Here is a 15,781-nt window from a genome sequence, read left to right on the forward strand (position 1 = left end):
AGCATACTTAAAACTTATCAAATCTCATTGTTATACTAACTATAATAGGGTTGATCCAATACAAAAGGCGATTTCATGAGAAACATGCGAAACGATTATCTTAGTCGTTTGATCTTAATCAATGGCGTGATAGGCTAGGCGAGACACGAGAAGAGGGGGAAAAAAAGGGGAGTGAGGAGTAGGAATAGGGTTTGGCTTTTGTGCCGTTGATGAAGATCATATGCCTGAAATAACCATTTCACATATTTCGTACGAAATCACTTTTCGTATTTGATCAACCCTCCTACTATATAAAGATAAATATTTGTACCAATATAACCCATTAGTGGAGTGCCTCCATCTCCCTTTTCCCATGGCAAAAAGGAAAGAGATGAGAGGTGGGTCTATACTCTTATCGATCTAAGTTCTTTATTTTGTGTTTTTCCAACGTTGTGTTATCAAACTTAACCAAATTGATCTAAAACATGAAATTTTTGGGGAGGGGAAAATGAATTTTGAAACCCATGAAGCCATATGAATGACTTGAACATTTCTCCCAAATTCTCTCGCACTATGATTAGGTCAAAATTCTCATTTTCTTAATTACCCTTGCTAAAACTAATATTAATTAAAATCTCATATATCTCATAAGGCCCAGACTTGCCAAAGAGCCAGGTCAAGACGAAAGGGTCGGTCTTCTTTTCCTTTTTCTAGTAGCCGAAAGCGTGTCGCTTTTAGTAGCCGGGAACGTAATCAAATTGTCCGAGAGATCCCTTTCACAAAATTAAAATTCAGGGCTCTAATTTATAATTAGTTTCTCGAGGAGGGACGATTATGAAATATTTCTGAACACTTCGTCCTCCCCGTGATCTAGCATAGCTTCACTTTCTTCATCATCTGCATTTTCAAAACCGCGTCGCTTCTCGTACCCTCACTAAATTTCCAATTTGTTTCCGTTTGTTGCTTGATTCGTTACGTTCTCCAGCGTATGGAGCATCCGGTCAAGCACCGGCATCGTCAGTATTAGATCTTCTTTCGCTCTTGTTTTTGGCGGAAATAGGGTTTCGACGTCCTGGCAATGGCTAGGGCTTACCACAATTGGGAGCGCCTGGTGCGTGCGACATTACAGAGGGAGCAGCTCCATGGCGCAGGCCAGGGCCATGGCCGGACCTCGAGCGGGCTCGCTGGCGCTGTTCCGCCATCACTTGGGAAGAGCACAAATATTGATGCTATATTACAGGCCGCCGATGAGATCCAAGACGAGGATCCGAATGTTGCCAGGATATGTAAGTCCAAAATAGTTCTTATTTCCGTGCTGATTTATTGTTTCTGGCTTTTCTATTTTTTTGGAGTGCTAGTGATTCTTCTTTCCTCAACGCACTAGTATTTTACAGATTCGTAAACAGGGTGCTGTTTTACTTGAAGCTGAACTGAGTTTGTCGATGAATAATATAAGTCAGTGGCTTTTTGGTGGGATAATTTTTTTCCCCAAATTTGTTTCGAGGGTTGTTGAGTGACGTATAAAACAGTTCAGATGCGATATAGAATACGCAGGCCTGATTTTTTGAGCTTGAAAGTGTGTTCCTTCTCGTTTTTTTTAGCAAAAAGAAGTTAGTGCGAAGAAGTTCAGATTTTCCAGTTTACTCAGAAATCATTTTTCTTTAATCTCTATGACTTATGGAGAAGTTAGGCGAGTCTAACCAAATTAAAGTATGTCAAACTGTACTCGAGTCATTCGTTTTACATAAAAAAAACCTCTCCATGTTAGAGTTAGACTCTTATCTGCTTTCATGTTCGCCATATTGTTAGAACTTTAAACTGACAAAAAATGGCTGGAGTATCTGTCCAACATATGGAGGTCCTGCATATAGGGTGGTATCAACTGGCCAGAAATTCACCCCATTTGCAGGACACTGTTACAAGTGATAAGGTTTGGATTCTCAGCAACTCCTGCAAAATATGTGCGGTTTAAGGTAATCGAGTCCCTTTAAGTCAATTTCTTTTTATATGTGTCTGCTGTACACTAATTTCTGAAGACTCTTATGTTACTGATAGTTTGCTATTATACTATGTAAGTTTTATCCTGGCTAGCCTTTCTTTTTAACCAATAAAATTTATAACTATTATTTTTACTTTCATGTTTAATTTTGTCAGATTCACCTTTACTTATGTATTTGTCTTCAATAACAGTGTGTGAACAAGCATACACAATGGCTCAAAACCTAGACCCCAACAGTGATGGCAGAGGCGTTCTCCAGTTCAAGACTGGTCTAATGTCTGTCATTAAGGTACTCCAATTAACTTATGGATGGTTGATATCATACAGTAATCCCATATTTAAACTGATGCATCTGGAGATTTTATTTTCATTGTAGGCCATTTTTTTCTGCATTTTTATAGGGTTATCTCAATTTTTTCTAAGCCTTAGATTGATATTGTGCAGCAAAAGCTTGCTAAAAAGGATGGATCAAGAATTGATCGTAATCGTGATATTGAGCGTTTGTGGAAGTTTTATCTAGCTTATAAACGGCGACATAGAGTGGAGGATCTTCAAAAGGAAGAAGAGAAATGGAGAGAGTCTGGAACCTATAGCACAACTTTTGGAGAGTATGCACTAATTCAAGTCTTGTCTTTCTTTTAATTGCGTTTGTCAGGATCTAGCCATCGACATTGATTAGTGTTGTGCTGGTTGATATTATGATATTGAAGAAAGCGGGATACATTCTCTACCAAGAAGCCATTTCATCCCATCCCTAATTCACTTGAATATATGAGTTACTGAATTTGTTTCAATCATTTTGCTTTTATAACTTAGTTTTCTCTAGAGATGTTTTGTATTTTTAATTAATTGTTTATTTTAAATTTCAGTTGCAACCAAGAAACTCTTATGCGTTTGTAGAATTTGATTGACTTTATTTTTCACATATATTGATCCCATTATATTGGTGACTTCTCGAAGAGTCATTTGGTGTTTGATGCTTTTTATGATATGCAACAAAATCTTCTAATACCAGGTCATCCACAGATGCCGGTTTCTTTTGTTATTCCAACATGTGCAAAATGGCTGATTTTGAATAATTTCTTGTTTCAGCTCGGAACTTCGATCACATGAAATGAGAAAAGTTTATGCTACCTTGAGAGCCTTAATCGAGGTCATGGAGGCTCTTGCTAGAGATGTGGTAACTGATGATGGGGTTGGCAGACTCATTATGGAGGAGGTAAACTGTCCTGTTCTCATAGCAATTAGATATTATGTACAGTTTGAGTGGCCATGACCCTCAAGAATTCATGAATCTGGTGTTTCTGTTGACAAAACAATTCAAGCGTGCAGAGTGAAAAGTCTCTAGTTTTTTCAGAAAATTGCTTTCATGGTTTTGTCAAAAGCAGGGCCATGAGAATATATTAATTTCCCTTCAAGTTGCATAGTAATTATCTCATGATAGACTTGAAAAGTTGGATTGTAACTGGAAGGTGATATATGAATAAGCCTTTCCTTTTTTTTTTTTTTAAATTTTCATGTGTTTTGTCAAACATCACTAAGGAATACATGCTTTAAAAAGGTAAGCTGCTTTGTCTTCAAGAAACCTTTGTGTAGCTTTGAATCCTTTTGCAGTTTAATGAAGATTTATTTAGTAATTGGATCTTGTCATGAAAACACTGGCTTGTATTTTTATTGAATCTTCTTTCTTCAACACACCTATTGACTCTTTCTTTCTTTATTTAAACTTTTGACTTTAATTCAGCCAGTATTCTATTTATGGTGTCTTGCAGTTAAGGAAGGTGAAGAAATCTGAGGCAACATTGACGGGAGAGCTCACTCCTTACAATATTGTCCCCTTAGATGCTCCATCAATGACAAACCTTATCGGACTTTTCCCAGAGGTAGACTTCTCTAGATGGTTACTGTGTTTGTGTATGCATAGATCCCCATTGTGTTATATAGTTTTTTATGCTTACAACCGGTGTAAAGCAGTAGATTGTACCATGTCCATGTAACTATAAACTTTTCTTTTAGAATAATATAAGAGAAATCTGTATGGCAATAAAGTGCTGGTACTTCTATCTCTGCTGTGTGTTTGTTGCACATAATGAAACATAATTACATATATCATGTTTTTTTGAATTTTTAAGTAAGAATTTTATTAAGAAAGTTGGCTCCAAGGGGCCAAGAGCAGCTACAGAAAACCCAAAATAACACACAAATACATCCAACTAGAAAAGTACCTCCAAAGCGATCAATAATCAGAAAACATCAAGAACTAAGAGGAATAGAGTCTCAACATTGGACTTTGTTTAAGTTGATCTTAAAATGCTTATGATGCTTTATTCAGGTGAGAGCTGCTGCATCTGCAATACATTACACAGAACATTTTCCCAAATTTTCTGCTGATTTTGAAGTTCCTCAACTGCGAAATTTGGATATGTTTGATCTCCTCCAGTATGTGTTTGGTTTTCAGGTTTGTCTGTGACTCTCTCTCTCTTTCTCTCTCTCTTATCTATCCATATCTCTTTCTTTTAATCATTTAACATGTGATTAATTCATCTTGTTATTCTAGTACCATTTTCATGAAAATAAGAGCAGAATTTTCTAATTGAAGTTTAATTTTGTAAAGTTTATGTTTTCTTGCATTTTTTCGGGAAAAACAGGGTATGATAGGGAAAAATTAGGTTTGCTATTTTTTATTTTGAAAGACAAGTGTTGTGTGTTACTATAGATAAATGTAGAAGACAATGAATCCATGAGACCATCATGAATATTGAGTAATATGTGTGTGTGTGAAATTTGACCAAACGATGTATGGAAATCATTGTTTTTCATCTACTACATTTGTTTGTAGTATTATCTCATTTGAACATGTCAAAAACATTTAAAACTAGGTCTCTTTTGATTTTTTTTTTTTGAAAAAGATGTATTTATACTAACAAGAGAAAAATTACAAAGGATGAGGGAGCAGATCCCTTACAACAAGAGATTGTAGGGAAGCTCCCTGCTTGGCAAGCACATCAGTTGCCGAATTTGCAAATCTCGGAATGTGAGACCAAATACAAGAAAATGATGAAACGATATCTAAAATTTCCTGAAATATGTCCCAAGGCCTCCATGGCGGAGGGGAATTACGCTGACACCAACCAATCACTACCTTGGAGTCCCCTTCAATGTGGATAGGCCCACTGCAGTTGTCTCTGAACACACGGAGCCCATTAAGAAGGCCATGTAACTCTTAGAGTCTGAGATGCCTAATGGACCAGCAAAAGAGAAACATTGATTTCCAGATAAATCCAAAATCACACCCCCAAAACCAGCAATCCCCGGATTGCCAAGAGAAGAGCCATCGAAATTCAATTTTAAATAGCCAACCTTCGGGGGAGTCTACTCCTTCATTACTTGAACCTTGGTCCCAATGTGCATCCTTGCCAGATTGCTCCAGTTATCTCGAATGGCGGTGCCCTTGAGAGAGCAAAAAGGCTTTTTAGTCAGAAGCCAGGTGGATATTTGCCCTGTCACTCTTTCAGCTACTCTTGCCTCAAATTCACTTTTAGCATCAAACCTCCGTGTATTCCGTTCATTCCAAAGCCCCCATGGAACGAAACTAGCGTAGGCTGAGATTATCAATTTATCGAGACCAGGAAGGGGATAGCCAATGATCGACTTGCAAAAACCGATCAAATCAGCATATATACAGAATTGCATCCCCAACTTGCATAAAACAGAGGTCCACACATTCCATGAGAATTGACACAGGAGTAGAGTATGGCTGGCGGATTCGGCTTCATTGTTGCAAAAAGGACATAGTGGGTCTGTAGATGGGTGACCTCTTATTCGGAGTACAGCCGTAAGAATTTTACTTTGGCAAGCACTCCACATGAAGAGTTTTATCTTTTGAGGGGCGCATAGATGCCAAACGAAGTAGATATCATGCTCACTTTGCGTTGGATCCCAACCATTAATGTATCTATATGCCGATGAAACTGAGAATTTTTTGCTTTTGTCAGGCCACCAAATGAGCTTGTCTGCATTGGAAGGCCTTGACATGATTCAAAGAATCCAATAAACTGCTTGCTTCCATAGCCTCCGTGTCAGATAGACCCCTTCAGGGATGTAGGTTCATACCACCCCCCTCAAATGCATCGGCTACTGAGATCTCCCTTTGTGTGGAGAGAAGGAAAAAATTTCTGAAAGAGTTTCACAAAGGTTCTTGCCCTGTCCACCAATCATCCCAGAATTTAAGAGATCTCCCACTGCCAACAAAGAATCTAGAGGCTGAGGAGAAGTTCTAGAGAAGCAGATAAAGAGATCTCCATATTGAGGATAGCCCTCTCCGATTTCCTCTGGACATTCACCATGGCGGATTCGACCCTAGCTCTGCCCGAACCATTTCCTTCCAAAGATTAGAAGAATTTGTGTTGAACTTCCAAATCCATTTAAGAAGTAAAGCTTTATTCATTTCTTTTGATTTTCGAATCCCTAATCCACCCAATCTCTTAGGAAGACATACTTCATCCCATCTGACCAAGTGGTATTTGAAAGAATCACTTGATCCTCTCCAATGGAATCTTCTTTTCATTTTATCCATGGCTTTGCATATAGAAGATGGGCAAGGCATAAAGGATAGAGCATAGTTAGGGATGCCATTAATACATGATTTAAGGAGGATTACTCTGCCCGCCTTACTGAGGAGGCACCCCTTCCAAGTTGCGCTAACCGTTAGTCAATCTTTTCAACCACTAGGTTCCATAAACTTTGGGAGATACGCCCATGAAAGAGAGGGAGGCCAAGATACTTTGTCGGAAGAGTAGCCGTAGAGCAACCAAATAAATTTGCCATCTCTGCAAGATTCTCCGGGCTCACATTAAATCCTATAAGAGAGGTCTTCCCCCAATTAACTTTCTGCCTGATGCTATTTTAAAAAGCCCTAATACTGCTTTTATCCTCCTTGCACTATCCATATCACCGATTCCAAAAATAATAGTATCATCCGCATATTGCAAAATAGGTATATTAAATGCCTGGTGGGGGCTTGTTGGGGAGAGCCATCCAAGGTCAACCGCCGAATAAAACATAGCAGAGAGGAATTTTGCTACTATGTTGAATAAGAGCGGGGTCACCTTGCCTAATCCCCCTAGTTCCTTTAAAATATCCACATATCGAACCGTTAAGGGTCAAGGAGTAGGATGCTGAGCCCACACAACTTTCTTATCCAAAATCGCCATTTTTCTCCAACTCCCATTTTTTCCATTGTCTCAGCAAGTAGGATCCAATTAACTTTGTCAAAAGCTTTTTCAAGATCATCTTGAGGGCAATTCTTGGGTCCTTGTTACGCCTGAAGTGGTTCATAAGCTTATGCGCGGCCATTGTGGAGTCTAAAATTTCTCTCCCCTTGAGGAAAACGCCTTGCCCTTTGTGGATGACGATGGGGAGCAATACCTTTCAATGGTGGGCTAGGAGTCTTGCAATAATTTTGTATGCACTCATGACCATATTGATAGGGCGAAAATCCTCTGGTTTCTCCACACTTGCTTTCTTTGGAACCAAAGTGATAAATGATGCACCGATGCTGCGGAATGTTATGCCATTTCTAAAAAAAACCCCAATCATAGCACTGATATCTTCCTTAAGATGGGCCCAAAACTTTTTCAAAAAGTATCCATTAAAACCATCAGGACCTGGGGCCCTGTCACTTTCCATGCCCAAGACGGTGCGTTCAATTTCGTCCGAAGAGAAAGGAGATTCTATAAGTGAGGCAGCTGCTGTGGAGATACGAGAGAAACTAATGTGCGAAAACCTCGGCCTGTTGGTACACTCCGTCGAATATAAATCTGTAAAAAACTTAACCAACTCTTTAGTGATTGAGGTGCGACACGACGTTACCTCATTATTAATGCATAATGAGGTAATTCGGTTGGATCTCCTCTTTGCCGAGGCGACGACATGGAAAAACTTTGTATTCGCATCTCCCTCCTGTAGCCATTTAAATCTAGCTCTTTGCTTCCACCGAATCTTCTCTTGATGCAAGATAATATTGAGTTTATAATTTAGAGAATTTCGGAGCGAAAACTCATCAGAATTTAAATACCTTTGTTCCTTCAAGGTAGTGATTGGTTGGTGCCAGCGTAATTCCCCTCCTCCATAGAGGCATTGGGACATATTTCAGGAGATTTTAGATATTGCATCATCTTTTTCTTGTATTTAGTCTCACATTCCGAGATTTGCAAAATCGACAGCTGATGTGCTTGCCTAGCAGGGAGCCTCCCTGCAATCTCTTGTTGTAAGGGATCTGCTCCCTCATCCTTTGTAAATTTTCTCTTGTTAATATAAATACATCTTTTTCAAAAAAAAAAAAAAGAGCCCTTCTCGGCAACCATAGAGGTCTGGCGACTCGTGGCCCACTCTTTAATTTTTCCTTTTAATAATCACAGCTTTAGAGGGAATGCCCACTCCCGTCTACTGAAGCTAGGACCCGCATCCCACCAATCATCAATAAGAGCTTCAAAATTTTTCTCCATTAACCATGAGTTTTCAAAACGGGAAGGCGAGGGCCCCCACTTTTCGAATGCGGTAGTCAGCATGATAGGCCAATGGTTGGAGCCGACCTTATTGAGAACTCTTCCTGTGACATTCTCAAACATCTGCAGCCAGTCATGGTACGCCAAGAAACGATCCAAGTTTGATAGTATGGGCTGTTGCTGGCCATTAGTCCACGTGTAATTCTTCCTGGATAAGGAAATCTCATCTAGCCCACACCCACCAATGAAATCTGAGAAGCCTCGCATAGAGGCCGAAATTCGGACTGACGGAGGCTTCTTTTCATGACAATATCTGATAGCATTGAAATCCCTTGCAAAGATCCACGGGAGATACCAATTCTGCTGAAGCAAATTGAGCTCGTCCCAAAAAAGGCTCCGATCCCCGTATCTGGTCGGACCATACACTCCGCCCCCACACCAACTTCTGTCGGAAGAGAGATCTCTAAATTGAATACCCAGTGAAAATCGGTCCTCAATGATATTAATAGAGTCATATTTAGCCGAGTCCCAGGCTAAGAATATACCTCCAGAGTGGCCAATAGCATTCACAACTGCCCACTTAATTGAGGGGCACGACCAGAGCTCCTTGGCAATGGCATCTGTCATCTCTTGACACTTTGTTTCTTGGAAGATAACTATAGAAGGCTTGAATTGAGAAAGGAAGCTTGATATCATGCCGCGCTTCCGGACAACACCAATTCCTCTGACATTTCAAGATAGCAAGATCATTTGCTACCTTGGTTTTGAACTCCCGATGCAATACTGTCCCCAAGCAGCTGACCTTGGTAAACAACCCCCATTAAGCGTGCCAATCTCATCATGTTTTGCCATGTCTCTTTGTCATAATTATGACGCTCCACTTGGAGTTCCTCCACAAGACGAGTAGATCGTTATTTGGAAGGGGGGGTGTTTGAGCCATATTTTTCCTCTCAGCAAGTCGAGTAGATTCTCTCTTCGGTAAATTAGTTTCCAAATGCCTTCTTCTTCTTTGATATGTAGCCAGGATAGGTGGAGAGATTGGTTGCGGATGAGGGGGGGGGTTTTTCTAGGTCTGGAAATTTCGACTGCTCAAGTTCCATTTGAGTGCACTGAGGTGGGGTGGAGTCCGTCTGCCTTTCTGTTCTTGTAGAGACAAAGTCTTGCTCCACAGGAGTGGGACAAAGGTTTCGGTCTGTGAGGGTGGCTTCGGGCAGGTGTTCAGTCCGATCCCTAAAAGAGACAGAGTTAGATCCACTTTTATGATGGCATTCTGTGATCCCGGTGTGTTGCTTCTCTTTCTCGTTCGACGACATTCCGGTGGTCTCAATATGCAGAGTTCCCCGAAGGACACCTCTATCCACACGAAATCACCACTGAAACTTAATTTTTGAAAACAAGGCTCTCTTCAACGGGAGTTTGGGTCGACAAATGCCATTGCAACGTCGAGCTTTGATCCTTCCGTTGTGGTGTCCGACCACTGGATGATCCTTCCGAATGTGTTAAAGATTTTGTTGAGCACCTCGATCGACCATAACTCAAACGGGAGGCCTCGGATCGAAACCCATTGGCCGAGAGGCTGGCATATCGGAGTTTCTTCCCACTTCGATACAAGTAAATCTTCTTTCCGTAACCATTTCCTGTTCTCCAGGATATCTTTCGTCTCCTCCTTCGTTTTAGGGAGAACCAGCCATTTCTGAGGCTCCATCCACGCTACCATGGGCTGAAACATGAAGGACTCGACGAACCAAAGCGTGAGGCTAGTGCTATTCCATCTTTCAGAGGATGATTCCACGATTAATCCGACGTTGAGCTTTTGTTTCCCATTTTCGAATATTTCGGGGGGTAAGGTTATGGTCGGGATCTGGACAGTCGTTTGGGAGATATTCTGAAGGGGTGATATGGAGGGTGGTGGTTTAGGAGTTGGGCTTTTCGAGTTGTGAGTTGGAAAGGGGGGGAAGTGTCGAAGGTCTTTTCTGGGTTGGGAGTGGGTTTTTCCATTTATTGGCATGGGAAGTTCAGCATACTTCTCTCCGATGGCCAGGATTGAGTTCCGCATCTCTTTCCAGCACTGAGCCTGCCCGAGAGTCTCTGGTAGGTATACCCGCACCATGATTGTAAGCCCTCTTCTCATGATTACCTTGAGCTCTCAAGTCCCTTGTTTTCTGAATACGGAAAGGGAGAAGGAGATCTCCCCACTTCTGATTTCACGTAGTCTCGAAACATTTCCAGGATCTCCCTCCTCCAGGCATCGCGCGAAATCTGAGACAGAGGTCAGGGGAATCGAAATAAAGGAGCTTCTTTGCCCGTAGCGTGATTTGGATTACCTTGGTATTCTATGATCTCAGAATTGCCGTAACTCCATGATGAGTCTCCCGCCTTGACACTTCCTTTCCTTCTCGCTGATCTTCCTTTCGCCGTGCTCCAGGGGCCATCCTCCTCCGTCGCCGGCGATTTGCCGCGGTCTTCTTGTCTCAGCTGAGTCCCTGTAACGGGATTCTCCGTTGCGACTGCTCTTCCGAGGAGATGATGTCGATCTTTCTCCTGGTCCGCTGCTGCCAAGGTGAGAGTCTGATGAAACTTCTTCTCGAGCAACGACGTTTCCTCCTCACGTTCCTTCGGGCGTCGCCTCATTCTCCTTCAGTGCCCTACTCTGATTTGGACCAAAGGTCTCTTCTGATAAGATTGTTGGATGCTGTACCAATTATGAAAAGGATAACTCAGTAAATAATGATGACCACCTGAGATCATTTCAAATCCAGCTCTCATGCAGAATCTGGCATGCATAAAAGACTTGGCTCATTTTGGGTAAATTTGAGCCTAGTTGGATGAGACTTAGTTCATGTTATAATTTTTTTTCTTCAAAATAGATTGAGTTAATATTGCTAGTTCCATGTAGAAACAAGGCCATGGCCTGAAAGTGCGATGTAGTTATATTTTTAAAATGAAAAACACTTTAAAAATAAAAAGAGAAGGCAGGAAATAGGTGTTCAATAAGTGCAAGTCCCTTGCAAATTATTTGCTAAATTTAGGTTGTCTTTTTTCAACTATTAAGTGAAGGATTTTCCAAGTTGAAACCAGCACGGGATTCTCCCTTTTACTCTGAGTCACAATCTGCTAACTTGAGAAATGGGTACCCATACTGATGCAAAATGCTAGGACTTTACCCCTGCCAATGCTCACCTTCATGTGCAGATTCCAGTTGTAAATGAGGAACTTGGCATTAGACGTATATGACAAGTTCAAATGGGCCATAGGACACACACACAAAGGCCCTTAAACAGAAAGAGATGTTCTTGGGTTCACTCTTACACCATGTTGGAGTTGGGCTGATTCCTTTTAGAATGACTGGGCGTAGTTAGGAGGACCTTTTCCAATTAATAAGTGTATGATCTTTCCTAGTGAAACCATTTTCATACTATTATCCCCCAATTTAACTCACTCTCCACTAGTGTAACATGTGGAACACATGTAAATCCATAGAATCGTATGACCCTTTACCCATCAATTCTAGACATCAAATTTGAGTGTTAGTCTACAGTGTCAACTATTTTTTTGTGGATTATTTAAAAAAACTATTTTTTTGTAGATAACAGGTATGAGAATTATTTAAACATTGGGAATTACAAAAAGTAACTGCGAAAATTGTAATACAAAGCAAGTTTTCTTTTACTTCCTTCCCTAGGCCTTCCCTTACTTCTTCAGAACACTACTTATTCTATCTTTGCTGAGTGACCAAGCAATGGAGGGTACGAGAGGGGGTTTCAAGAGAGACCGACATGCAAGAGGAAATCCAGGGAGAAAAGATGCGGTTTTGACAGGACATTCATAGGGCAAAGATGGAGTTTTGGTTGCGGATCATGAGGAAGATGCTGGATGGTAGATGGTCACACAAAGGAATCAGATGTACCAGAGACGAAGAAGTGATAGTCTCACTACAATGGAACAGTCCTGAAAACCAAAGAAATAGGACCAAAGAGCTCCCAATCTATAAAGATCTTTGTCATCAACAGTGAGCCAAAGTCCTTGTTAGTGATTCCATCCAATGTTATTCTCCTTTTCGTACAACAACTGGAATCACCGTTCAAAAAGCATGATGGAAAAATCTTCTGCAAAAAAGTTACATCATCTCAGTCTTTCACTACATGTGGACTGAGTGCAAGATCATCCATCTTCGTGCAATGAAGCTAATCGCATGTATCTACATTCCAATGTCACCGGAAAATGGCTTTAACTGGTTCCAATTTCTGGCCTCCTTAAACCAATTCAGAAAACCCAACGATAATCAACAACCTCTTGGTCTGGACACTCCACTAAAACCAGAGGGGCCTGCTTTACCAATAGAGAAGCCTTTAAAGTATAGTATAATGGTGCCAAAAATAGGAGGTTCCTAGACAGCGGTCCTGGCAGGTTCAAGATTTTTGGCTGTATTCCAGATTCACTCCACTGGCTCACTATTTTCAGCGTTGGCCTCAGGCTCCCTTGGCTTGGCCACAGTATTTTCAAGGCATGTCTTATCTTTATTCCCTGGAACATCTGGTTTGAGCGAAACTTGAGAATCTTTTAGAACGCCTCATCCTCCCGGCTTATGGTTGTGGAAAAATTGCTCTCTTGTGATTTCTTGACTTGGATCCCTTGAAGCCTTTTGAGGACGTTGGTTCAGTTGCTATCTGACGTGAGTGGCTTTAGGTTTCTCCCTCCTCCCACCCATATACAACATGAGAAGCAACAATGAAGAAGATCGTCAATGTCCTTGTCTGCTTGCTGGTAAAGGGAACAAGAATGGCTAGGAATTTGTCACCCCGACGGATAAGGTCGTCTCTGGTGAAGATTTTCAGGTGAAGAGCATTCCATAAGAAAAATTTAGCCTTTGCCAGCCGTGACAGAGTCCACACTAAGGCTATTAGGCTAGAGGAAGTGCCCTAAAGCAACAATGTATAGCATGAAGTGACAGAGAATTTCCCATTTTCATGGGGCACCAGACAAGCTTATTAGAATGATTTCGATGGATGAATACCTTGCTCAGTTGATACAGAAAATTGTTGATCTCAATAGTCTCCTCAACATTAAAATTCCTAAAAAAAAGTAGACTCCAATTGACATCCAAAAACGCACCATTGATGAGAATGTCAGAAAGGGAGGCATTGGGTGTCTAGCAAGCAAGAAACGCAAAAGGAATTGCTCTTTCCACACCCCCAGATCTGGCAATCATTTGACATACTTTCACTCTAAACGGGGATCTTCCCTCCAACACCTTGTTGTGGAGGACGGCCCACCCCGCTAGGTTGTATTTCTCTCTCGTTTTATTGAATTTTCACACACCTTTCTTTAAAAAAAGGAATTGCTCTTTGAGGGGGGTTTTTGCCACACCAAATATCTTACTAGAGTCGAATTCTGTCATTGGTGCTAGGGAAGAGTCTAATATTATGGTTGAAGAGGGTGAACCCCTTATGGATGTACTTCCAAATGGGGGAAAGGCGATTGAAGAAGCCATTACCAAGATGCCATGGCTCATTAACTTCCCTGAGTTTGCGCCTAACAAAGGGGATCCATTGGAGATTACTATACAAATTGATTCTGTAGCATCATTTGGTTAAGAAAGCTTTGATTGTCTCCAAAATCTTCCTAATACCCATCCCATCATGACACTTCTCTTTAAAGACATTAGACCACTTAACTAAGTGATGCTTAAAACCATCCGTGGAGCCTTTGTAAAGAATTTTTTTCATAATCTTCTCAATTTCTTTGGCAACCTTTACCAGGCAATGGAGAAAAAGAAAGGTATTGGGAAAGATACCCTTTTTTGGACTAGCTATCAGAGATATTCCAGACTTCGGGCTCACCCTCGCTCTTCGTGGGCAATTTAAATGCCCTTTGTTTCTTTAGCGAGAAGAAGCCCCCAACTCCCTCCATCTCCTCCTCTATGTGGGGTGTTCTAGGCTTCATCAGTACTTGTGCTTTGGACGAAATCACAGTCAGGGAAAAACTTTACCTGATCAACTGGCCAACAACAACCAATTCTATCTAACCTGGACTGCTTTTTTGCCTGTCCAACGTGGCTGCAGTTTTTTGGAAACGTCACCAGAAGGTTGCTGAATAAGGTGGGGTCTGATCATTGGCCTATTATGCTCTCCATCTCTTTTGAGAGATGGGGGACCTCCCCCTTTCCGCTTCGAAAATTCATGGTTGTTGGAGAAAAATTTCGACTCTCTCATTAATGGCTGGTGGTCCAAAGGCCCAATATATGGTAGAAGGGAGTGGGCTTTTCCTCTTAAACTCTACTTCCTAAAAGGAAAAATCAAGGAATGGTGTTAAGTTGTGGAGCCTAATCAACGCCCTATGCTAAGTCGGTACACAGATCAATCTTTGCAGTAAGGTCGCCGTGGGGGGTTGCCGCCCCCCTCCCGGGGGTGTGTGTAGGGGTGGCATCGAACCAAGCCTGTTCGCGAGCCGCTCAAGCTCGGCTCGATTCGATTCGATTTTTCTGGATCTCGAACCAGATGAGGCTCGTTTAAATTAACGAGCCGAGCTCGACCGAACCATGATTCGGTTCGAAAGCTCGCAAACTGACTCGTTAACTTAACGAGGCCCAAGAGGTGCGAGCCGGGAGCGGGACGGGATGTCTTCGAGTTTCAACTCGTAGAGTCGAAACTCATCGCTGATTCACCCCGCCCAGGTAAGTGCGTTTTGCCATCCTTCTATCTAGAGTTTTATAAGCCCTCCTCTCATGTGATTCTCTTCTTGTTACCTATGTGGGACTAATAAGCCTCTAGTGAAGAGGAGAAGGAAAAAAGAAAAGAAAAAGGAAGGGGGTAAAGAAAAAATAAGGGAAGAAAATAGGAAAAAATGGGAGAATAAGGAAAAAAAAGAACATGAAAAAAATGGAGAGGAAAAAAGGAAAATAAAAATAAATAAGAGTTGAATGCCAAAAGGAAAAGGAAACAAATAGCAAGAAGAGGAGAAGAGTGAAGGAAAAAATAAAAAATAAAAAATAAATTTAAAATTTTAAAATGAATTAAAATTATCATTAAAGCGAAAATGAGGAAATAAATATAAACTATTTTATAAAAATATAAAGAAAAAATAAGGGAAAAAAGGAAAAAAAGAGGAGAGGGAAAAAGGAAAAAAAAGATTTGAAAGACAAAAAGAAAAGGAAACAAATAGCAAGAAGAGGAGAAGAGTAAAGGAAAAAATTAAAAATCAAAATATATATTTAAAAATTTTAAATGAATTAAAATTATAATTAAAGTGAAAAATGTGGAAATTAAATATAAACTATTTTATAAAAAATATAGAAAAA

At 40.8% G+C, this 15,781-nt stretch overlaps 1 protein-coding gene across 1 annotated transcript in view; it reads left to right on the forward strand.

Moving 5' to 3' along the window:
- The first annotated feature begins 764 nt into the window (after window positions 1–764).
- Window positions 765–15,781, forward strand: part of LOC137934103 (callose synthase 10) — a 55,699-nt gene continuing 40,682 nt past the window's right edge. Inside the window, exons 1-6 of the mRNA XM_068778333.1 lie at window positions 765–1,265; window positions 2,170–2,267; window positions 2,423–2,586; window positions 3,071–3,197; window positions 3,751–3,861; window positions 4,311–4,436. Of these exons, the coding sequence (XP_068634434.1) occupies window positions 1,058–1,265; window positions 2,170–2,267; window positions 2,423–2,586; window positions 3,071–3,197; window positions 3,751–3,861; window positions 4,311–4,436 (834 nt within the window). The 5' untranslated portion in view covers window positions 765–1,057. The remainder of the gene's footprint in view (window positions 1,266–2,169; window positions 2,268–2,422; window positions 2,587–3,070; window positions 3,198–3,750; window positions 3,862–4,310; window positions 4,437–15,781) is intronic.

The sequence above is a fragment of the Aristolochia californica genome, unplaced genomic scaffold, assembly GCF_029961685.1.
Source record: "Aristolochia californica isolate CCGP_79_NKW_82.1479 unplaced genomic scaffold, dmAriCali1.0.hap1 SCAF_6, whole genome shotgun sequence".
Taxonomy (NCBI): Eukaryota; Viridiplantae; Streptophyta; class Magnoliopsida; order Piperales; family Aristolochiaceae; genus Aristolochia; species Aristolochia californica.